General features: G+C 44.6%; 1 protein-coding gene and 1 long non-coding RNA gene across 6 annotated transcripts in view; one reads left to right on the forward strand and one right to left on the reverse strand.

The window, feature by feature from the left end:
• LOC132542014 (uncharacterized) overlaps positions 1-6,601 on the forward strand; it is a 78,466-nt gene extending 71,865 nt beyond the window's left edge. The window contains exon 3 of the long non-coding RNA XR_009553142.1: positions 6,107-6,601. This is a non-coding gene — a long non-coding RNA (uncharacterized LOC132542014). The remainder of the gene's footprint in view (positions 1-6,106) is intronic.
• Positions 1-23,385, reverse strand: part of BLTP2 (bridge-like lipid transfer protein family member 2) — a 49,426-nt gene that overhangs the window by 22,397 nt on the left and 3,644 nt on the right. For 3 of the 5 annotated variants that reach the window (XR_009553138.1, XM_060204017.1, XM_060204018.1), the window contains 19 exons: positions 23,303-23,363; positions 22,668-22,857; positions 21,344-21,467; positions 21,068-21,192; positions 20,766-20,833; positions 20,505-20,650; positions 20,003-20,121; positions 19,732-19,895; positions 19,021-19,279; positions 16,583-16,788; positions 14,184-15,276; positions 13,297-13,488; positions 12,970-13,172; positions 12,728-12,846; positions 12,414-12,634; positions 11,373-11,563; positions 11,148-11,247; positions 10,109-10,311; positions 6,630-6,927 (listed from right to left, as the gene is read on the reverse strand). Coding sequence is in view for 4 of the 5 variants with exons in the window: in XM_060204017.1 (XP_060060000.1) it covers positions 6,630-6,927; positions 10,109-10,311; positions 11,148-11,247; positions 11,373-11,563; positions 12,414-12,634; positions 12,728-12,846; positions 12,970-13,172; positions 13,297-13,488; positions 14,184-15,276; positions 16,583-16,788; positions 19,021-19,279; positions 19,732-19,895; positions 20,003-20,121; positions 20,505-20,650; positions 20,766-20,833; positions 21,068-21,192; positions 21,344-21,467; positions 22,668-22,857; positions 23,303-23,363 (4,082 nt within the window). In the remaining variant the exon portion in view is untranslated. Of the gene's footprint in view, positions 1-5,473; positions 5,740-6,629; positions 6,928-10,108; positions 10,312-11,147; positions 11,248-11,372; positions 11,564-12,413; positions 12,635-12,727; positions 12,847-12,969; positions 13,173-13,296; positions 13,489-14,183; positions 15,277-16,582; positions 16,789-19,020; positions 19,280-19,731; positions 19,896-20,002; positions 20,122-20,504; positions 20,651-20,765; positions 20,834-21,067; positions 21,193-21,343; positions 21,468-22,667; positions 22,858-23,302; positions 23,364-23,385 lie in introns of those variants that run through there. The other 2 variants (XM_060204020.1, XM_060204019.1) reach the window with 2 other exon arrangements.

Below are 23,385 nucleotides of genomic sequence, written 5' to 3' on the forward strand. Positions count from 1 at the left end.
ACAAAGCAAGTGCACAGTTCAAGCAAGCTATTTTGCCAATTCTAGAAATGTTCTTTAAAAAGTGGGATTTTAGGGGCTGGGTGGTAGTTGGCACAACCAACTGGTAAAGTATCAAGTTACAATGTGCATGGCCCTGGGTTCAAGGCCCTGGTCCCCACCCGTAGAGGGATAGTTTCATGAGTGGTGAAACAGTACCAAAAGTGTCTCTCTATCTCTCCCCTTTCCTCTCAATTTCTCTCTGCCTGTATCCAACAAATAAAACCTAAAAAATAATAATGAAAGGGGAGTGAGGTGGTAGCGCAGTGGGCTAAACACAGGTGGCACAAAGCGCAAGGACTGGCATAAGGATCCCGGTTTGAGCCGCCAGCCCCCACCTGCAGGGGAGTCGCTTCACAAGCGGTGAAGCAGGTCTGCAGGTGTCTTTCTTTCTCTCCCCCTCTCTGTCTTCCCCTCCTCTCTCCATTTCTCTCTGTCCTATCCAACAACGACATTAATAACAACTACAACAATAAAAAAATAACAAGGGCAACAAAAGGGAATAAATATTTAAATAATAATAATGAAAATAATAAGATTAGCTTTAATAATAAGACAGCATTAAAAAAAATAGGGAGTCGGGCGGTAGCACAGTGGGTTAAGCCCAGGTGGCGCAAAGCACAAGTACCGGCAGAAGGATCCCAGTTCAAGCCCCCAGCTCCCCACCTGTAGGGGAGTCACTTCACAAGTGGTGAAACAGGTCTGCAGGTGTCTAACTTTCTCTCCCCATCTCTGTCTTCCCCTCCTCTCTCCATTTCACTCTGTCCTGTCCAACAACACCATCATCAATAGTAACTACAACAATAAAACAAGGGCAAAGGGAATAAATAAATATATATATAAAAAAAGAATGCCAGTTCAGAATAGTGAAATAGCTCACTTGAATAATGTGCTGTTTTGCCATGTACACAACCCAGTCTGGAGCCCAGCCCCCACTGCACTGAAGGAAGCCTTGGTGCTGTGGTCTCTCGACTCTCTACCTCTACACCCTCTACCTCTACACCGTCTCTGTTAGACATTACCTAAAAGTACTACTTGCAGCACTCTGCATGTCCACATTTAATTCAACAACCCTGAACCTCTCCAACTCTGTCTAGCCTCAGGCTTTCTTTTCTATTTATTTATTTACTTACTTACTTACTTATTATGAGAAGGGAGTGACAGAACTAGAACACTGCTCAGCTCTGACATAAGACATAAGATAGTGGCAGGACCTAAACTACTGACTCTGGGACCTCAGGTATATAAGCTGATGCTCTAGCAGGCCGAGTTATCATCTCCCTGGCCCTTCTCTGAGATTACTATCACCATCATGCTAGTCTACAAGCTCAAAGTCTCAATCATTATCATTCTTCATATTTTAACCCCTTTTCCAGTTTGTAAATATCTTCTATTTCTCTTCAGTCCCACTGTCTCTAACTAGTTTAGGCCATCCTTGCCTCCATAATAGTTTCCTAATTTATCTCTCCACCTCCAGATTCTTCCTCTCCAGTTCTCCTGCACACCACTGGATTTATCTTCCTAAAACTAAAACTTTTATTGTTGGGCTACGTCATGGGGGAGAGAGACCAGGAAATCGTGGCAGAGCTGGAACGCAAATCTTTATTCACACGGATGCTCCAGAGTTGGGTGTGAGCACGGCGGTTTATGCCATGTGGAGCTAGCAAAATGGCTACCTCCCACTATGCCCACCAGCCCTTCTCCAGGTCTTCTCCAGGTCAGGACCGGAAGAGAAAAAGAGCAAAACCCCAACAGCAGGCGGCATTTATAGGATAAAGACGGAAGTGGCAAGTCGGGAATGGGATTGGCTAGGGAAGGGGGTGGAGAGAGGCAAAAGGCATGCTGGGAAGGTGGAAGCGTCCTTAGGAACTGTTGCGATGGTTTTAACTGAATTAGCAATACCCTGAGGGGATAACGTGGTGGAAATATTTCAGGCAAAACAATGATTATGTAAGCAGAGCAGGGGGGCTGGCTTTAAGGCCCAACATTTTATGATAACCACACCACTACTTGAAAACATTCAGTAGGTCACTTTTTTTTTTACTGTTTTTTTTTTTTTTTAACTCCTTAGCCTGTAGGAAGGGACTCTGATGATCTACTGCCAGCTTTGTTTGTTAGCATTTTTCCCCACTGGTCTTCGTTACCAATTCCCTATGTCAACCAAAACAGACTGTTCACTAACCTTTTAACATACTGAGCTTTACCAACTCCACTCCTACTCAGGCTATTCTCTCTACCATAAATGTCCTTTTTTCTCATTTTTTTAAAACTGTTCTTGAAGTTCATCCTTTATTATTATTTTTATTTATTTATTGGATAGAAACAGCCAGAAATTAAGAGAGAAGGGGATGATTGAGAGGGGGAGAGACAGACAGACACCTTTAACACTGCTTCACCACTCACAAAGCTTTTCCTCCTGCAGGTGGGGGCCTGAACCTGGGTTCTTGTGTATTGTAACATGTGCACTCAACCAGGTGCGCCACCACGTGGCTCCTCTCATTCTACATGTTCAAATATACTTAGTTGTGGTCCGGGAGGTGGCACAGTGGATAAAGCACCTGACTTTCAAGCCTGAGGTTCTGAGTTCAAGCCCCAACAGCACATGTACCAGAGTGATGTCTGGTTCTTTCTCTCTCCTCCTCTTCAGTAAATAAATTATATATTATATTATATATATATATCCTTTAAGATCCAGCTTAAACGCTTCCTCCTTAGTGAACTCTTCTTCCTGACAGCACTCCACCCTTACTAAAGAATAATCACAGGGAGTCGGCGGTAGCGCAGCGGGTTAAGAGCACATAGTACAAAGTGCAAGGACTGGCATAAGGATCCCAGTTTGAGCCCCCAGCACCCCACCTGCAGGGGAGTCGCTTCACAGGCGGTGAAGCAGGTCTGCAGGTGTCTTTCTTTCTCTCCCCCTCTGTGTCTTCCCCTCCTCTATTTCTCTCTGTTCTATCCAACAACAATGACATCAACAACAATAAAACAAGGGCAAAAAGGGAAAATAAATAATTAAAAAAATAAAAAGAAAATGTGGTCCAGGAGGTGGCGCAGTGGCTAAGGCATTGGACTCTCAAGCATGAGGTCCTGAGTTCAATCCCTGGCAGCACATGTACCAGAGTGATGTCTGGTTCTTTCTCTCTCCCCTATCTTTCTCATAAATAAATAAATAAAATCTTTAAAAAAAATTTAAAAAAATAAAAAAGAATAATCACTTGTTTCTCATATTGTTTATCTTTTGCAGCATTATCTCTTTTCCTTTGTTATCAAATTTGCATCCCATAGTATTTATTAGTTTTATTAGTCAGTTACCCAGAGCATTGCTCAGCTCTGGCTTATAGTAGTACTAGAGATTGAACCTGGAACCTCTGAGGCTCAGACGCGAAATCCTATTGTGCTAGTCCCCAGCCCTCCTTACTTTTTATTTTATTTTATTTTATTTTATTTTTCCTCCAGGGCTATTGCTGGGCTCGGTGCCTGCACCATGAATCCACCGCTCCTGGAGGCCATTTTCCCCCTTTTTGTTGCCCTAGTTGTTGCAGCCTCCTTGCGGTTATTATTGCCATTGTTGACGTTGCTTTGTTGTTGGATAGGACAGAGAGAAATGGAGAGAGGAGGGGAAGACAGAGAGACAGGGGAGAGAAAGATAGACACCTGCAGACCTGCTTCACCGCCTGTGAAGCGACTCCCCTGCAGGTGGGGAGCCGGGGGCTCGAACCAGGATCCTTACGCCGGTCCCTGCGCTTTGCGCCACGTGCGCTTAACCCACTGCGCCACCGCCCGACCCCCCCTCCTTACTTTTTGAGATCCATTTCTCTGCAAAGCTTTTCTAGATTGCAAAGTTTTTCTAGACTTACTCATACTCTTCTCAGTATTTACTTCTTGAACATTATTATTATTATTATTACTATTTGGCTCCAAGATTGTCACTGGGGCTCAGTGCCTAATGTACCAATCCGCTGCTCCTGGCAGCCATTTTTCCCATTTTATTAAATTGAACAAAGAGAAATTGAGAGGGGAGAGGGAAATAGAGTGAGAGAGAGAGTTATGCAAAGAGATTCTCATGCCTGAGGCTCCAGAAGTCCCAGGTTCAATCCCCCGCCCCACCATAAGCCAGAGCTGAGCAGTGCTCTGGTAGGAAAACAAAAATAAATTTTTTTAAAAGAGAGAGAGAGACCTACCTTCAGACCTGCTTCACCACTTATGAAACTTCCCCCCTGCAGAGGGAGCTGGGACCAAGGGTCCTTGCCTTTAGTGCGCTTAATCAGGTACACCACTGCCCCGTCTCCCTCTTGAACATTCTTTCACAACAAAATAATAATCTATATATCTGTGTTCTAGTTTCTGAGCTTCCCCTCATCTTTGTATTCCTAATGTCTAGCATCATAGCTGATCCATTATAAATTTTCAGTAAGGTCAAAATGAATCTATGAAGGTTAGGAATGTAGTACAGTGGTTATACAGAAAAACTTTCATGCCTGAGCCCCCAAGGTCCCAACTTCAATCCCCAACAACATCATAAGCCAGAGTTGAGCAGTGTTCTGGTAAAAGGAAAAAAAACTGAATTAAAAAAATTATGGTGGTCTGGGAGGTGGTGCAGGACTCTCAAGCATGAAGTCCTGAATTCAATCCCTGGCAGCACATGTACCAGAGTGATATCTGGTTCCTTCTCTCTCCTATCCCTCTAATTTTTTTTTTTTTTTTGCTTCCAGGGTTATTGCAAGGGGCTTGGTGCCTGCACACCAATCCACTGCTCCTGGAGGCTATTTTTCCCATTTTGTTGCCCTTGTTATTGTCATTATTATTGTTCTTGTCATTGCTGCTATTGTTGGATAGTATAGAGAGAAATTGAGAGAGATGGGGAGACAGAGAGGGAGGAAGAAAGACAGACACCTGCAGACCTGCTTCACCACCAGTGAAGTGACTCCACCTGCAGGTGGGAAGCTGGAGGCTCAAACTAAGATCCTTGCATCGGTCCTTGCGCTTCACACCATGTGTGCTTAACCCGCTGCACTACCGCCCAACCCCCAATAAATTTATCTTTAATTTTTTATTACCTTTATTTATTAGATAGAGACAGCCAGAAATTGAGAGGGAAGGGGGGGACACAGGAGGCAGAGAGACACCTGTAGCCCTCCTTCACCACTCACAAAGCTCTCCCCCTGCAAGTGGGGACTGGGGACTCGAACCTGGGTCCTTGCGCATTGTAACAAGTGCGCTCAACCAGGTGCACCACCACCCGACCCCCAATAAATATTTTTATATATATTTTTTAAGATTTTATTGACTGATTGATGAGAAAGATAGGAGAAAGAACCAGACATCTCTCTGGTACTTGTGCTGCCAGGGACTGAACTTAAGATCTCATGCTTGAGAGTCTACTGTTTCATTCACTGAGCCACCTCCTGGACCACCCAATAAATATTAAAAAAAAAAAAAAAAGTGTGAATGAGTGACTAAGGCCAGGAGACAGAGCTCACCTGGTAAAATGCACACTTTACTATGTGTGAGGACCTGAGTTTGAACACCTGTCCACCACAGGGGAACATCATACAAAGGTAAAGCTTGCAGAGTAGTGGAACAGTACTGCGGTGTCTCTTCTTTCCCCCCCTACCTCTCACCCTCTTATCGAGAAAAGTGTAGGGTAAAGTGGAGCCCTCTAGAAATGGTGAAGTAGGTAGGTGTGACGCTCCAGTAAAAACCCTGGCAGCAAAGAAAAAAATATATATATATGCATATGTATGTATATATAAATATATATATACACACACATATACATGGAAGAACTGAGTAAATCATCTCATATTATGCAGAGATCATAAAATTATTGAGGCAAGTAGAATGTTATACATTCTGTATCCTTCACGGAACCAGCATAGTACCTTGTGCCTGTTAAGTACTCAATAAATAGTTGCTGACTGAATAATTTATCAAAAATACAATTCTCTAGTCCTTTGTTTCTTGCTTAGTCATCTCATTTTGGCCTCATCATTTCCTGAGCCTCTACTCCTAGCCACAGAACCAACACTTTATTTATTTATTTATTTATTTATTTATTTTTTGCCTCCAGAGTTATTGCTGAGGCTCAGTGCCTGCACCATGAATCCACTGCTCCTGGAGGCCATTTTTTTCCCCTTTTGTTGCCCTTGTTGTTGTGGCCTTGTTGTGGTTATTATTGTTATTGTTGATGTCGTTCGTTGTTGGATAAGACAGAGAGAAATGGAGAGAGGAGGGGAAGACACAGAGAGGGAGAGAAAGACAGACACCTGCAGACCTGCTTCACCGCCTGTGAAGCGACTCCCCTGCAGGTGGGGAGCCAGGGGCTCAAACCGGGATCCTTATGCCAGTCCTTGCACTTGGGATCACATGCGCTTAACCTGCTGCGCTACCGCCCGACCCCTAAAACGAGACACTTTAATGCCCACACATCATTGCTATTTAAGACTCACCCAGCCTAATATGGAAGAAGAATAGCTCTACTACACATGAATATGGACCCAACCATGACTCAGACTGTCTCAAATGCTTTGAGACAGTCTGATATGTCCATATTGTAAACCAAATCTTGTGGAGTTTCATCTCCCCCAACCTACCTCCTGTTGACCCCTTGTCAGGCTGTTCACTAAAGCTGGGAGTGCTGACAGGAGGTGGTGCTGGGGCACTGGTCTGGACACTGGTCTGTTTTGGTTTTTTGGCAGGCATCTGGGGATCAATCTTTAAACCCTTTAGGGCTTCAGTAGAGAGATTCCGTTTGAGTACAGCTGCCTTTTTGTAGCCATCATATAAACCAAAAGCAATGTCTCGATTAGTAGTTGTCCAGGAAGCCCGTAAATCTACTAAGTGCAGCTGATGTGTGTGAAAGGCAGGGTCCCCAACTTGAGTAGAGAGATCCTAAGAAACAGGAAAAAAAAAAAACTTCATTTAAGTGAATACATCACAAAACAATAACATATATTCTTGGGATATTGTTGGGTACATTACCAGAAACTGAGTCCACTTGAAACTGACTCAATTGTTCCTGTTCCCCACCCACCTCCTACACAGATGCTGAAGGTATGACCTCCCCAGAGTGATGTTATTTGAAGAGGAGACCTTTAGAAGGTAACTAGATTTCAATGCAGGAATGATGGATGCTATGGTCCTTGTGATGGGATTAGTGCCCTTACAATACACCAGAAAGCAGGCAGATGTCTACAAGACAGGAAGAGAGCCCTCATCAGACCCTGACTCTACTGGCACCAGGATCTCAGATTTTTCTGCCCCTAGAACTATGAGAAGTAAGTTTGTGTAGTTTAAGTCACCCAGGATATGGTATTTTGTTATGGCAGCCTGAGCAGACAACTGATGCAAATAAAGTACTAAAGAGATGGTGTCACAATAATTTGCAGTGGCCCAATTAAGTGCAGCAAGAAAGTAAAAAGACCTAAAAAAGACACCATGGGTGTCGGGTGGTAGTGCAGCGGGTTAAGTGCACGTGGCGCGAAGGGCAAGGACTGGAGTAAAGATCCTGGTTCAAGCCCCCATCTCCCCACCTGCGGGGGGGGGGGGTGGTGGTCGCTTCACAAGCGGTAAAGCAGGTCTGCAGGTGTCTCAGGTGTCTATCTTTCTCCATTTCTGTCTGCCCTATCCAACAATAATGATATCAATAACAATAATAATAACCACAACAATGATAAAACAACATGGTCAACAAAAGGGAAAAAAAAAAGATTCCATGGTACTTAATCAAATAGTTTCTACTTAGAAACAGATACCCTCTCCTCATTTACTTCCTGTTTCACTTCCCTCAATCAATCCATGGCTTACATTGTCAGACAAAGTAAGGACTACAAAAGCTGGATAAAGGTAAGAGGCCGGCACAAATCCTATGAGCTCAAATCCTGTGGTCATAGCTAGGAACATTCTTTTTTAAAAAATATTTATTTATTTATTTATTTTCCCTTTTGTTGCCCTTGTTGTTTGTTATTGTTGTAGTTATTATTGTTGTTGTTATTGATGTTGTCATTGTTAGATAGAACAGAGAGAAATGGAGAGAGGAAGGGAAGACAGAAAAGAGGAGAGAAAGACAGACACCTGCAGACCTGCTTCACTGCCTATGAAGCAATTCCCCTGCAGGTGGGAAGTCTTCTGTTGGTCCTTGCGCTTTGTTTGCACCATGTGTGCTTAACCCACTATGCTACCGCCCGACTCCCCAGCATACTTTAATTATGGCTATTTCAGTTACTACCAGGCCACTCTACCACCCAGAGCCCTAGTCAGAAAATCCTGGGATTCTCACACAGACATGATGGGCCTAAACTTGTAACAGATCCCTCTCTCCACTGTCACTGGTCATCTCTATCAGATCTCTATCAGACCCTTTTGTGGGCCCCTACAGGATCTTGCCCTCACTGTGGATCTACAATGGTAGGAACTGCCCCATTTTCTGAAGGGGGGTTGGGCCAAAATACTCCACCACTAAAGGAAGATGGGTCTGGCAATGAGTGCCGCTTAGATTGTTCCTAGCTGGGAGTCGAGCGGTAGTGCAGCGGGTTAAGTGCACATGGAGTAAGCGCAAGGACCAGTGTGAAAATCCCGGTTTGAGCCCCTGGCTCCCCACTTGCAAGGGAGTCGCTTCACAAGCAGTGAAGCAGGTCTGCAGGTATCTCTCTCTCTCTCCCTGTCTTTCCTCCTCTCTCCATTTCTCTCTGTCCTATCTAACAAAGATGACATCAATAACAACAACAATAACTACAACAATAAAAAAAAAAAAGACAAAGGCAACAAAAAGGGAAAATAAATAAATAAATAAATTTTAAAAAAAAGAATGTTCCTAGCTATGACCACAGGATTTGAGCTCAGACCTACAGGGATAGAGGTTACATAGGCTCCTGCACCCAAATCAAATCAATGGGGTTTACAGTTAATGGTATTTATATATCTTTCCCATATTTGGGAGCTACTCTCTGCCCTGATCCAGCTTTCTGGTCCTATTTCCAACTCTGACACCATCTCCCCAGACAACACCTTGGGTCCACCTGCATGTTAGCTGTCAGGCTGAGGCAAAAATAAGTAAAGTCATGGGCCCCTTGGAATATACCTAAAATAGACCTACGAGCTTTTTCCAAAATGGAGAAACCAAATCTCATCTGCTATATTCTTTTGCCTTTAAGTTCCTGATCATTAAATAATTTGTTCTGCTTTATATTTTAATGCTTTCTCAGCCACCAAGTTGCAGATGCCAACCTGACTTCCCTGGGCAGACAACCTCACCTATGTACCCTGGAACCGCATCTCTCCAGAGCCCTGCCCCATGGGCTATGGAAAGATAGAAAAAGGCTGGAAGTATGGATCAACCTGCCAACACCCATATTCATCAGAAAAGCAATTACAGAAGCCAGACCTTCCACCCTCTGCATCCCATTAATGACCCTGGGTCCATGCTCCCAGAGGGATAAAGAATAGGAAAGCTTCCAGGAGTTGGGCTGTAGCGCAACGGGTTAAGCGCAGGTGATGCAAAGCACAAGGACCAGCGTAAGGATCCCGGTTCGAGCCCCCGGCTCCCCACCTGCAGGGGAGTCACTTCACAAGCGGTGAAGCAGGTCTGCAGGTGTCTGTCTTTCTCTCCCCCTCTCTGTCTTCCCCTCCTCTCTCCATTTTCTCTGTCCTATTCAACAACAACAACAATAATAACTACAACAATAAAATAACAAGGGCAACAAAAGGGAATAAATAAATAAAATAAATATTAAAAAAAAGAATAAGATAGCTTCCAATGGAAGGGATGGGATACAGAATGCTGGTAGTGGGAATTGTATGGAATTGTACCCCTCTTATCCCTTGGTCTTGTCGATATTTTTTATTTTATAAATATTTTTTAAAAGGGCAAGGGAAATAGCATAATGGTTACGAAAAAAGACTCTCATGCCTAAGGCTTCTAAGTACCAGGTTCAACCCCCCCCCCCGCCCCGTCCCGCCATAAGCCAGAGCTGAGCAGTATTCTGGTAATAAATAAATAAATAAATAAATAAATAAATAAATAAATAAAAGAGAGAGAGAGAGAGAGAAAGAGAGAGATCGTGCTAGGCAGTACCTCCTCAGCTGTGCGATTGCTGTGCCGCTGGTAGGTAAGGGAGGATAGGCTCAATAGGTGTGTCTTCGTTACCAAGGGGTCCAGGCAGTGATCAGTGTTCTCTTCACCAGGTGAGGCCATCAAGTGAACAGTCACCTGACTTAGGTCACTAACCATCTGGGTCACACTCCAGTCAGAGATGAGGCGTCTCATCACTGTGCCCGCTGAGGGAAGGAGGCATACAGGACTCATGCAAACCAGTATTAAAAAAGAAGTGTGTGGGGGGGGAGATGGTAATGCACCTGGTTGAGCACACATGTTATAATGTGTAAGGACCTGGGTTTGAGCTCCTGGTCCCCACTGCAGGGGAAAATCTTTGCAAGTGGTGGAACAGTGCTGCAGGTTATCTCTTTCTCTGTCTCCCCCTACCCTCTTGATTTCTGGCTGTCTCTATCCAATAAAGATAATTAAACACATTTAAATTTAAAGAAATTTTAAAAAAAAAAGGGAGTTGGGCGGTAGCACAGCAGGTTAAGCGCATGTGGCGCAAAGCACGAGGACCGGCAGAAGGATCCTGGTTTGAGCCCCCAGCTCCCCACCTGCAGGGAAGTCGCTTCACAGGCGGTGTCACAGGGGAAGACACTTCCCCTGTCTTCCCCTCCTCTCTCCATTTCTCTCTGTCCTATCCAACAACAACAACATTAACAACAATAACTACAACAGTAAAAAAACAACAAGGGCAACAAAGGGAATAAGTAAATAAAATTTTTTTAAAAAAATTTTTAAATAGGGTGGGGGTAGACAGCATAATGGTTATGCAAAGACACTCTCATGCCTAAGACTCTGAAGTCCCAGGTTCAATCCCCTGTACCACAATCAGCCAGAGCTGTGCAGTGCTCTGGTGTTTCTCTCTCTACATCTCTCTCAAAAATAAAATAAAATAAAATACTTTAAAAAAAACAATTAAGAAATTTAAAAAATAAAAGTGCAGGACAGGGAGGAAGGGGAAAAAAAAGACAAGGGATCAGGTAGAAGAAATGCAGGGAGACTTTGACTTTACCTTGAGGTATAAGCCGCTGCGTTCCCCGAGTGAAGACATGGCCCTGACTGCACTCAGTCTGGATGCCCCGCTGCTGAGCAAACGAGGCCCAGTAGTGCACCTGGCAGTAAGAAAGCATAAGACTAAACAAAGGTTAGTATAAGACAAGCGACTGGGAGACTTGGTAAAAGAACCAAGGGAAGGAGAACAGAACTAAAAATACCAACAGGGACATCAGAGCCTGACCTGCAGCTGGGAAAAGAGCGCAGTATAGGAGAGCTGTTTATAGTGCTGGCTGAGTTTCTTCTTGCTGGGTTTCAGATTATTGAAGAGCTTTCCCCTGCAGATAGGTCTTGTAACACTAGTCCAAGTTGCCCAGAAGTTTTGCATCCAGCGCAGTGTACTACTATATAGCAGAATTCGGGGCTGAGATATTGCTACAAAAGAAAGGATTGGGAAGTCGGGCGTAGCACAACGGGTTAAGCACCAGTGGCGCAAAGCACAACAACCGGCATAAGGATCCCGGTTCAAGCCCCCGGCTCCCCACCTGCAGGGAGTCGCTTCACAAGCGGTGAAGCAGGTCTGCAGGTGTCTGTCTTTCTCCCCCTGTCTTCCCCTCCTCTCTCCATTTCTCTCTGTCCTATCCAACAATGACGACATCAATAACAGCAGCAATAAAACAACAAGGGCAACAAAAGGGAATAAGTAAGTAAATATAAAAAAAAAAGAAAAAGGATTGACGTTTCCTAGCTGTGGGGTTGAAACGCAGAGATGAAACTAAACCCTTCCTTAGCTTCAGGTTTTAAAGACTTAGAAACCCAACAAGCATTCAGTCTTTATACTTAGTATAACTCTATACTCCCTCTTCCCAAAGATCAAAGGTCTTTAATTTCAACAATTGATTCCCCCCACCCCACCAAATAAAAAAAAAAAAATCTGAACTCAATTCTCTCTTCTCATTTCACTATCCTCTCACAAGAGAGCTAAGGTGGGGGCCGGTTGGTGGTGCACCTGGTTAAGTGCACATGTTATAGTACACAAGGACCTGGGTTCGAGTCCCTGGTCCCCACCTGCACGGGGAAAACTTCATGAGCAGTGAAGCAGTGCCACAGGTGTCTCTTTCCCTCTCTATCTCCCCCACCCCTCTTGATTTCTGGCTGTCTCTATCCAAAAAATAAAGATGATCAAAAAAAAATTTTTTTTAAAGAGGGCTAAGGTGAAATTCAGAGTCTTAGTCCATCCATCCTCCCAGCCCTTCCTCCCCACTGCCCCAGACCCAAGTCTTACTTCCACTGTGCCGAGTCAGATCCATCTTGATAGAGAGATTGAGGTTTTCAGAGCGAAAGGCTCGGTAGGAATCATGAAGTTGGCCTAAGGGCACCTCAGGAAGGAATTCTGGGGCCCACAGAGTGACACCATGGTGATCATGGGGGTTCCCATGGCATAGCCACTGCAGGTCCAGTGTCATGCAGAGGTCAGGCAGGTGAAGGAAGCAGCAGTCATCATACCTGCCTCACAACAAAGTCCCAGCCCTCAGTGCCCTGGTCACTTGAGACCTCTCTTAGCTTTTCCCCTCTCCCTGCACCCATCACTTTACTCACTTAGAGGCTGTTCTCACGTTGACATCCAAGTCACCATTGAACACAAACTGACCAGGTTTCCAATGAAAAGACAGGTGGCTCCACTCCCAGTGCATATTTTCTGTAGTGTTGTATGGATCCTATATCCCCAAGAAGTTGGTGAGATGTGGATAAAAGTGGCATCCATATCATTCCAAATCAATACCTTCCTCTCTTCCCATGTGCTAAACGAGCCCCATCCACACCACCTCTAGATCCCTCACCTCGGTAGCCAGCTGGTGCAGGTTCGCTTGTTCAATATCCATGTGCCAATCTCCGTGGAATAAAAGGCGACTCTTGTCCCACCAGGGCAATGGTGGGCTAGGATCAGCTGAGGGCTTAGTCAAAAGGTCTACAGATTGGCCAATCAATGTCCACGCTGGATCCCAACATGGGCCCCATACCACTGTGTACTGGAAGATTTCAGCTAGGATAGAGGGGTAAAGGGTACAGTTTATTACATTTCATCCTTCTCTTCTTCTTTCACTCCAGAGGGGTCTCAGCTTATCATAAACATCCCTCAGCCAAACCAACTGTCCCCATCTACTCACAGTGGAAGTCATGGTAAAACTTCAGTGGAGGCATATTCCGCTCTACTGCCACGTTACCCCATGGAGGTCCCAACTGCAAGATTTGACGCCGGCGGGAGCAAGGTTGACCACTCTGCTCAGTACCTACAAGTCGACCCACTAACCTCCAGTCACGGATCTCAAACAGGTATCGAGGATAGTCCCTTATTCGAACTATGATTATAAAGGATACACACTGGTTATTCAGGAAATTGCTCAGCACTCTCAGGTAATTTCCCCTTACCAGTGTTTTTTGGTTTTTTTCTCCCCCCTCCATTTTGAAGAGAGCACTACTTAGCTCTGGCTTATGGTGGTACCAGTATCTGAACACTGCCACTACTTTTACCCATTTTCTTTTACAAAGTTGCTGACAAATAAGAACTAACAGAAGCAAATCTGAAAAAGGACACAGGGTGTTGGACACAAAATGAAGAAAATAATACAATATAATATATAATATTATGTAATGTGTTATTATATAATATAATAGCCCAAGAGCTAAACTAAGTCTGAAGATGATTGTTAGTTGCCCCTTAACTTATTTACTTTTTAATTTTTTAACAGAGCACTACTTAGCTCTGGCTTATGGTGATGCTGGAAATTGAACCTGGGATCTATGGTACCTCGGGCATAAAGTCTTTTTACATAAACTTTATGTTCTCTCCCTAGCTTTGTCCTTTTATGTTAACCTAGCAATTTCAGGGTGAAATTCAGGAACAAATAAAAGGAAGAGGAGTCCACCCATCCCACTCCATGCATCTAAAAGCAGCCAGTTCCCAATATAAGCAAGCTCCTCTGTAATCACTCAAAAACCTCCTGTAGTTTCGAAAGCAAACACCAGTCTCTACAAATAAGGAAGCACTACTTACCCAGGAAAGTCTTAACATTGCACTTGAGCATGCGACACCACTGAATGACAAGGTCTATTCCCTCTGCAGGAAACGGGCTGCCTGGATCAAGTTCTAGGACCTGCTCTATCACACGCTCAGGCCCATGGAAGGAGGCATCTGCTAGAGCCACCAGCTCAAGGCCTGCCAGGTTCCAAGTGAGCAGTGCCCGGCGCATGGGTGTGTTGCCATAGAGACGACGGGAGCGCTGGATGTAAATTTCAATGTTTTTGTGTTCCAAGGAGGCATAGAGCTCCTCAATTTTTCGGGCTGGCAGTAACTCCCCATGTTGCTTCCGAAGGGCAGCCACCTTAGCGTCCAGCAGCTGCAGTCTTTTGGCACTTTCCTTACTCTCATCCTTCATCAGTTCATAGTTATCGCGGAGTTTCACTTCAAAAACGTCATCCAGGAAAACCCATGAGAAGTGCTGAACCTTCAAGAGTAGATCGGGTGGGAGTGGAGCAGGACCGGCAGAGGCTTGAGCATGAATTCCTTGATGCAGCCCCTTGAGCCATTTCTGCACTCCCACAGCCTCATCGAGAGTTCGAGAAAAGTCATACTGGTAAGGAAACTCCACTGACACGGAGCCCAGGGAGAGGAGCCAAACACGGTTCCGAAGGGTCTGCAGCACAGGGAAGGGGTTCCGGTGGAGGATCATCTCTTCTAGCTCAGGTAGCAGCTGCAACTCCACTTCCTTGAAGTTGAAAATGCTATTGCCATCAAAGCCTGCAGCCAGCTCTGGGCAGTAAGCCTGCAGTGAACCTCCATGCCGGCTCAGTGACACACTCTCTGCTGCCAGGGTAATGAACTTGTCCTCAGCTACAAAAGCGGTGAGTTTGGCTGTGCTCACTTCCAGTGTTAAGGTTAGCAGTCGCTTTGGAGGAGGCGGCTCTGGGGGATGGCTTTCTGGCTCACAAACAGTCCCAGGACACTCTAATTCAAGGAGGGGAACAGTCTCGGGAAACAGAGTAGTTCTTAGTAGCTCACGGCTCTCCAACGTGGTCAGGACATGCTGGTACAGATACATGTGATCTGGGGGGCTCCAGAGAACGGTGAGTCCTGCACCACACTGAACCTTTAGGAAGCAAGAGAAAAGGAACTGGGGGCCGGGTGGTGGTGCACCTGGTTGGGTGCACATGTTGCAATGCCCAAGGATCCAGGTTCAAGCCCCTGGTCCCCACCTGCAGAGGGAAAGCTTTGCAAGTGGTGAAGTAGGGCTGCAGGTGTCTCTCTCCCTTCTATCTCTTTTTTTAACACTAAATCTTTTACTTATTTATTATTGGATAGACAGAGAGAAATTGAGAGGGAAGGAGGAGATAGAGAAGGAAAGAAACAGACAACTGCAGCCCTGCTTCACCATTTGTGAAGCTTCCCCCCTGCTGGTGGGAACCAGGAGCTTGATCCTGAGTCCTTGCACACTGTAACATGTGCGCTTAATCAGGTGTACCACCACCTGGCCACTCTCTCCCTTCTCTTCGTTTTTAGTTCTGTTTTTTTTTAAGTTTTTATTTATTTATTAATGAGAAAGTAGGATGAGAGAGCGAAAGAACCAGACATCACTCTGGCACATGTGCTGCCAGGGACTGAACTCAGGACCTCATGCTTGACAGTCCAACGTTTTACCACTGCGCCACCTCCTGGACCACCTCTCTCCCTTCTCTATCATCCACTTCCCCTCCACTTCTGGCTGTCTCTATCAATAAACAAATAAAGGTTTAAAATAAATGAATAAATAAAGGGGCAGAATTTTTAAAAAGAGAGTGAAAGCGAGAGAAAAGGATCTGTCAGCGTCCAAGCAGTGGCACACCTGGTTAAGTACACACATTACAGTACACAAGGACCCAGGTTCAAGCCCCTGGTCCTCACCTGCAGAGGGAAAGCTTCACAAGTGGTGAAGCAGGGCTGCAGGTGTCTCTCTGTCTCTCTCCCTCTCTATCTCCTCTCTTCTCAATTTCTCTATCTCTACTCAATAATAAATAAATAAATAAATAAATAAAAGAGAAAGAATATGTCCATTATCAAAGACCCTTTATCACTCAAGAGATGTGTGCTGAAATTATTTAAGTCTGGTAGCTGTTGCAAAATAATCCTAAATGTAGGAGCTACTAGTGGGAGTACAGCTGAAACAAGTTGGTTACAGGGTGATAACTACTGCGTTCTCATTGGATAATTTTCACATAACTTAAAGGACTGGCAAGTGGCAAGGGAGATTTCACAGAGGGCAGGGTGTCAGACTTGGATGTGTGGGGTTTTGAGCTGGCTCCCTGGCATCATCCCATATGCCTCTGGCTCTCCTTCTCTCTCATTAACGAAAAGCCTGGGAAATGCTCAAAGCCTAAGGTAAACACCAACACGGCTCTACCTCCTAATAAAAGCATTACCTCTAGGGATCGAATACTGCTGTGATAGGAGATGGAGAGCATGGAAAGGCTGAGCACTGGAGCGGGGATGTCAGGAGCCTTGCAACATGGCTGCATCTTCTCTGTGACTGACTTCACCAGAGCAAGCACAAGTCCTTGAATACCCATGGTAGATGTTTCAGCACTGCCCAGGACAGTCAGTGTGTCCAGTCGGACCTCCAAAGCACCTAGTACCAAGAAACCATGTGAGTCTTAGTTCTCAGTTCTCAAATGGAGCTTCACTCTTCATGTTCCCTTTCTTACTTACCTTCACTCTACTGCCCTCACCTTCCTAAAGTCACTTCTCATGTTTAAGGGAAATTTTTTAAAACTTTTTAAAAATATTTATTTATTTCCCCTTTTGTTGCCCTTGTTTCTAGTGTTGTAGTTATTGTTGTAATTGATGTTGTCGTTGTTGGATGGGACAGAGAGAAATGGAGAGAGGTGGGGAAGACAGGGGGAGAGAAAGATAGACACCTGTAGACCTGCTTCACCACCTGTGAAACGACTCCCCTGCAGGTGGGGAGCCAGAGGCTCGAACCAGGATCCTTACCAGGTCCTTGCGCTTCATGCTACGTGCACTTAACCTGCTGTGCTACTGCCGGACTCCCTAGGGAAATTTTTTTCTTCCCCATCTTAATCTAACTAGATTTAGCAGGTAGAAAGAAATTTCCTAACTTCTAATAAATTGCCAGAGTCATATCAATTACTTTCTAGATATTCTACTAACACACAAAGAAACTAAAAACTACACAGTCCTTTTTTTTTTTTCTTCCTCTTGAGCAGATACCATGTCAAAACCTTAACCTTATCTAGGCTTATTTAAATCTTTTTAAAAAATATTTATTTATTTATTTATTTATTCCCTTTTGTTGCCCTTATTTTATTGTTGTAGTTGTTGTTGTTATTGATGTTGTCATTGTTGGATAGGACAGAGAGAAATGGAGAGAGGAGGGGAAGACAGAGAGGGGGAGAGAAAGTCAGACACCTACAGACCTGCTTCACCACTTGTGAAGCGACTCCCCTATAGGTGGGGAGCTGGAGGCTCAAACCGGAATCCTTAACACCGGTCCTTGCGCTTTGCACCACCACGTGCACTTAATGCACAGAGCTACCACCCGACTCCTAAATCTTTTTATTTTATTTTATTTATTCATGAGATTCATGAGATTCATGAGAAAGATAGGAGGAGAGAGAGAAAGAACCAGACGTCACTCTGGTACATGTGCTTCTGGGGATTGAACTAAGGACCTTATACTTGAGAGTCTAATGCTTTATCTACTATGCCACCTTCTGGACCACAGCTTATTTAAATCTTAACTTTCATAGCCCTTTAAAAAAATAACAAAGGAGGGGGTCAGGCGGTAGCACAGCAGGTTAAGCGCACATGATGTGAAGCACCAGGACCAGCATAAGGATCCTAGGTCGAGCCCCCAGCTCCCCACCTGTGGGAAGAGGGGTCACCTCACAAGCAGTAAAACAGGTCTGCAGGTATCTATCTTTCTCTCCCCATCTTCCACTCCTCTCTCAGTTTCTCTCTGTCCTATCCAACAACAACATCAATAAAAATAATAACAACTACAATAATAAAATAGAAAAACTACAAAATAGAAAATATGGCCTCCAGAAGAGGGTTCGTAGTACAGGCACTGAGCCCCAGCGATAACCCTGGAGGCAAAAAAAAGGGAGGGGCCCAGGCGGTAACATAGCACGTTAAGCGTACTTGGTACAAAGCGCAAGGACTGGGGTAAGGATCCCTGTTCCAGCCTGGGCCTCCCACCTACAGGGGAGTCATTTCACAGGCAGTGAAGCAGGTCTGCAGGTGTCTATCTTTCTCTCCCCCCTCTGACTCCCCCTCCTCTCTCAATTTCTCTCTGTCCTATTCAACAACGACAGCAATAACAACAATAACAGTAAACAATGGCAACAAAAGGGGGAAAAAATAAAAAATAAATAAAAGACAAAGGAGGGGCTCGACCACTGTGCACCTAGTTAAGCACTCATATTTCTGTGTGCGAGGACCTGTGTCCAAACTCTTAGTCCCCAGCTGCTGGAGGGATGCTTCACAAATGGTGAAGCAGTGCTATAGGTCTATTTCTCCCTTCCTTCTTGATTTCTGTCTTTATTCAATAAATAAATAAAAGGAAAAATAAATAACAAAAGGACTAATAGTTACGTAAGACCTCCTAGCATCTTATATCTCTAATTCAGGAAAATTCCACAGGGTAGAGGAGATAGCCTAATAATTACACAGACAGACTCTAATGTCTGAGGCTCTGAGGTCCAAGGTTCAATTCCCCCCACAGCTGAGCAGTGCTAATAAAAAATTAAAAAGGAAAATTCCAGATAATTTAATCCACAATCGGATTGACATAACCTGCTAAAAATATGAATTTCCCACAATAACCTGTTCCACTTACCAACCAGGGCAGAAAGGGTGAACAAGTTCATGTCCTCCACCTTCAAGTCCACCTTCCACAGTAATGACACAGACTCCCCAAAGGAAGATTCTCTAGAACTAGATATCTCCCCAGATTGTGGGCCCATCAAGGATAAGATCCGAGAAAGACATTTGGCACAGGTGTCTGATGCTTCCACTTGCAGTCCTCGGATAGTACAATCAAGAAAGAGAGTATCTGACTGGGTGCTAGACAGGCCCAGAGGCTGATTATAACTACCCTAGAAAAAAAGCAGAGGAGTGTGGTCAGGAGATGGCACAGTGGATAAAGCATTGGACTCTCAAACATGAGGTCCTGAGTTCAATCCCTGGCAGCACATGTACCAGAGTGATTCTTTCTCTCTCTCTCCTCCTTTCTCATTAATTAATAAATAACATAAAATTTAAAAAGCAGAGGAGCCAGTTAGGAGAATGTGACAAACAGTTCTGTAATGCACTGATGCATCAGCTGCTACAAAAAGAGATGTTTAGTAGTCTAAACATAGTAGCATGCGGAAACTATTAAAAATCCTTACCTACTGGGCTGGGGAAGATAGCATAATGGTTAATGCAAAAAGCCTTTCATGCCTGATGTTTTGAGGTCTCCAGTTCAATCCCCAACACCGTCCTAAATCAGAGCTGAATAGTGCTCTGATGAGAAAGGAAAAAACATAAAACAAAAACCCCTACCTACCTGTAGAGTGAAAGAGTCCAAGACAAGTGCTTCACCCCAAACATGCATATTGGGTGGGTGGGGTGCCCGCTGAATGTGGGAGTCACTGCCCACTCGCCAGCAGAGATGGTCTACGGCTAGAACGCCTCGCTGATGGATACTCTGTGGCCTTAAGTGCTGATAATCTGAACAAAGAAGGCGGAGGAGAGTTCCATGGAGCTACTATTATTATCAATTGAGGCAAACAAAACTAATGACAGATTCTTGTTCTTTTTCCACCCCACAGTCTTACCCAGAGAGATGGAATTGAATCCTAAGGCAAAAGGTGGTGTATCTCCAAGCTGAATGGAGATGTTGACATTGGAGATGGAAGTACTAACGATGATGGGAGCCAGGATTTGGGGGAAGATTCTGCACAGGGATGAAACATCAGTTTGATAAAGAAAGTGGTAGAATTCTATATTTATTAAGTATGAGGTCCCAAGTTCAATACTATGGCATAGTGCTACAGTGATGCTCTAGTTCTTTCACTAACATTTTTTTTTTTTTGGTCATCATAAAAGCTTCACTGCAACAGACCAACTTTCTTCAGTATTAAGAGAGAAACACAGACAGAAAGGCACAACAGCCCCAAAACTTCCTTCAATGTGACAGGGGCTGGTTACCAAGTGAGCTAACTTATTGGCCACAGACAATTTTTTTTTTTTTTATCAGAGCAAGACGCTACTATGGAACAAAAGAATTCTAGATTGTTCATATCTGATAAGCCGGTACCTGAAAAAGAAGACACTGACCTCTTTTTCCTTTGCTGAAGAACAGATGAAGCAGACCCTTGGGTCTCTAGTGCTAGCATGTGCAGCCAGTGAGAGAATTCCTGGTGCCGGTAATGGATAATGCAAGTGTTGAGAACCAGGGATGCTGAGAGGTCAATGGTAGTCACCTGCAAATGAGAACACCAGGTCTGTAGGCTTGGGTTTTATTTTATCAGCTCATAATGCAGTAGTATCAGAAGCAAGCAGAGAAAGGAGCAATACTTGGTACCATAGTCATCACACCTGTACGCTAGCCTTGAGGGAGTTGAGGCAGACGATGCGCTGGCGGCTCTGGGACAGCAACAACCCATCTATAAGTACACAAGGCAGATCAGAGAACAGTGGGAGGGCAACTAGGGAAGGGACAGAGACTAGTAGGGGATGAACAGATGTTGCCAGCACTCATGAGTTGGGACTACGTTCTCTCAGTTCACTTCCTCCCCCCGTCTCCTGAGTTACACTGAATTAAGATGACCACATGACACATAAGGAAAGAGAATGTTTGAGCCTCCCATTTTTTCTCAGTAGTGTCCCCACCCACGGACCTTTCAGTAGGAGTTCAGCGCTCATCTGTGCCATATCAGAGTTTGCAGTGAAGCTTCGAAGAGGTAGCTGATCCTCATCACGGTGGTACAGGAAATGCAGCAGCTTCAGGGTCCAATTCAAGTGCCTGAGCCAGAGACAAACTCTGGCTCAGAAAGATGCAGAGTGTCATACTGCTTTCTGTTCTCCCCACAAATTTAGTGCAGCAAGGAGGCTGACTATGGAGACCGCAGCATATTTGCTCCAAGTATCTCCAGACTTCCATATGGAGAACTCACCTCTTTTGACTATTCATGGACAGTACCACACTTGTGATCTCCATCTTCACCTTGACCTGGTCTGGCAGCTGCTGAAGGAGGTACAGACCAGGTAGAGTTGGCTCAGCCAAATTCTCTGTCACCTCTAAAAATATGAATAATGCACGAGCCATCAGTGCTTAACACTCAATTCTTCCAAATCACTCTTCGCTCTTTGGCCACATCCTCCTATATAAAGTAGGCTATAAGTAAATGCTCGAGTTTCAGCCACAAGGCAAATATCCCAGAGACCCAGGCACCTAATGAATGTACTTCCTTTCCCACACAAGCAGTGAAGCAAGTCTGCAGGTGTCTATCTTTTTCTCCCCATCTTACCTTCCTCTCTCGATTTCTCTCTGTCCTGTCCAACAACGACATCAATAACAACAATAATAACCACAACAACGATAAAAAAACAACTAGGGCAACAAAAGGGGAAAAAATGGCCTCCAGGAGCAGTGGATTCGTGGTGCAGGCACTGAGCCTGGAGGCAAAAAAAAAAGTATCTGATCTTCTTAGGCTTCAGTTTTCTCATTTGTAAAATTCTAAGGATTTAATACAAGTCAAATTCCTGATAAGAATTCACTAAATTAAATAGTTCTTTCATACTACTTCCCTTTTCTTTAATTTTTATTATCTTTATTTTTTTTAATATTTATTTATTTTCCCTTTTGTTGCCCTTGTTGTTTTATTGTTGTAGTTACTGATGTCATCGTTATTGGATAGGATAGAGAGAAATGGAGAGAGGCGGGGAAGACAGAGGGGGAGAGAAAGATAGACACCTGCAGACCTGCTTCACCGCTTGTGAAGTGACTCCTCTGCAGGTGGGGAGCCGGGCACTTGAACTGGGATCCTTACGCCAGTCCTTGCGCTTCAGGCCACGTGCGCTTAACCCACTGAGCTACCACCTGACTCCTTATTATCTTTACTGGATAGAGACAGCCAGAAGTCAAGAGAGGAGAGGGTGATAGAGTGGGAAAGCAACACTGCTTCATCACTTGCAAAGCTTTCCCCCTTGCAGGTGGAGACCAGGGTCTCGGGCCTGGGTCCTTGCACACTGTAGTATGTCTGCTCAACCTGGTGTGTCACCACCTGGCCCCCTTTTTCTTTATTGGAGGATTAATGACTTACAGTTGACAGTAAAATACAGTAATTTGTATCACACTATTTCCTTTAACTATCCTGAGTGTCAATAGTCACTGCGGCTCAATCACACCCAAATGATCAGTGAGACTACTATTTTTCCTATTTCTCTATTTACCCAAAAACAGAGCAGTCAAGAAACTCACTGACTGAATAAACTCACCTGAGATGGAAACAGGCTTGGGTGCCAGGCTGGGGCCCTGGCGCAATAGCTGGCTATGGAAGAGGCCCTCATGTAGTTCAGCGTGGAGTGTCCACACATCCAAAGTGATTGCCTTCAGTTGCCGACTATTGATGCCCATCTCTAGACACAGCTTTACGGCCAGTGAGAGCTCTGCAAGGCAGGTGTCCTCCTGCAGGGATGAAAAGCCTCTAAAGTGTGTATGTGTGTCAAGTTTAGGGTCAAAACACAGGTCTGTAACTTCTTTGGAGGGGGGAAGGGGGCTGTATCACATGTGCTATTCCATTGCTCCCAGGTTGACTTTTTCATTCCTTTTATTTGACAGAGAGAGAAAGAGAAGGGGGGGGTAAGGAAGTGGAAGACACAACACACACCACCCCATCACCCATGGAGCCTCCCCCAATGTCATGGTGCTCCCATATGGTACCCAGATTTGAACTTGGGAGTCTTGCACATGGTAAGGAGCACATTTTACTGAGTGAACTACCTCCCAGCCCCTGTAATACCACTTTGAAGGCATCCTATAAGGGTACAGAATATAGAATATATGTTATATGTTCCTCCACACCTTATGCCTAGAAGAAAACAAAGTTTCTGAATGATCATGGAATACTCACCAACTGGCCACTCTTTAAGACTTTGCTGTTGATCTGACTTAGACTGACCTCACATTTTAACCTGGGAAAGAAAAAAAAAGAAG

Source organism: Erinaceus europaeus, chromosome 12, assembly GCF_950295315.1.
Source record: "Erinaceus europaeus chromosome 12, mEriEur2.1, whole genome shotgun sequence".
Taxonomy (NCBI): Eukaryota; Metazoa; Chordata; class Mammalia; order Eulipotyphla; family Erinaceidae; genus Erinaceus; species Erinaceus europaeus.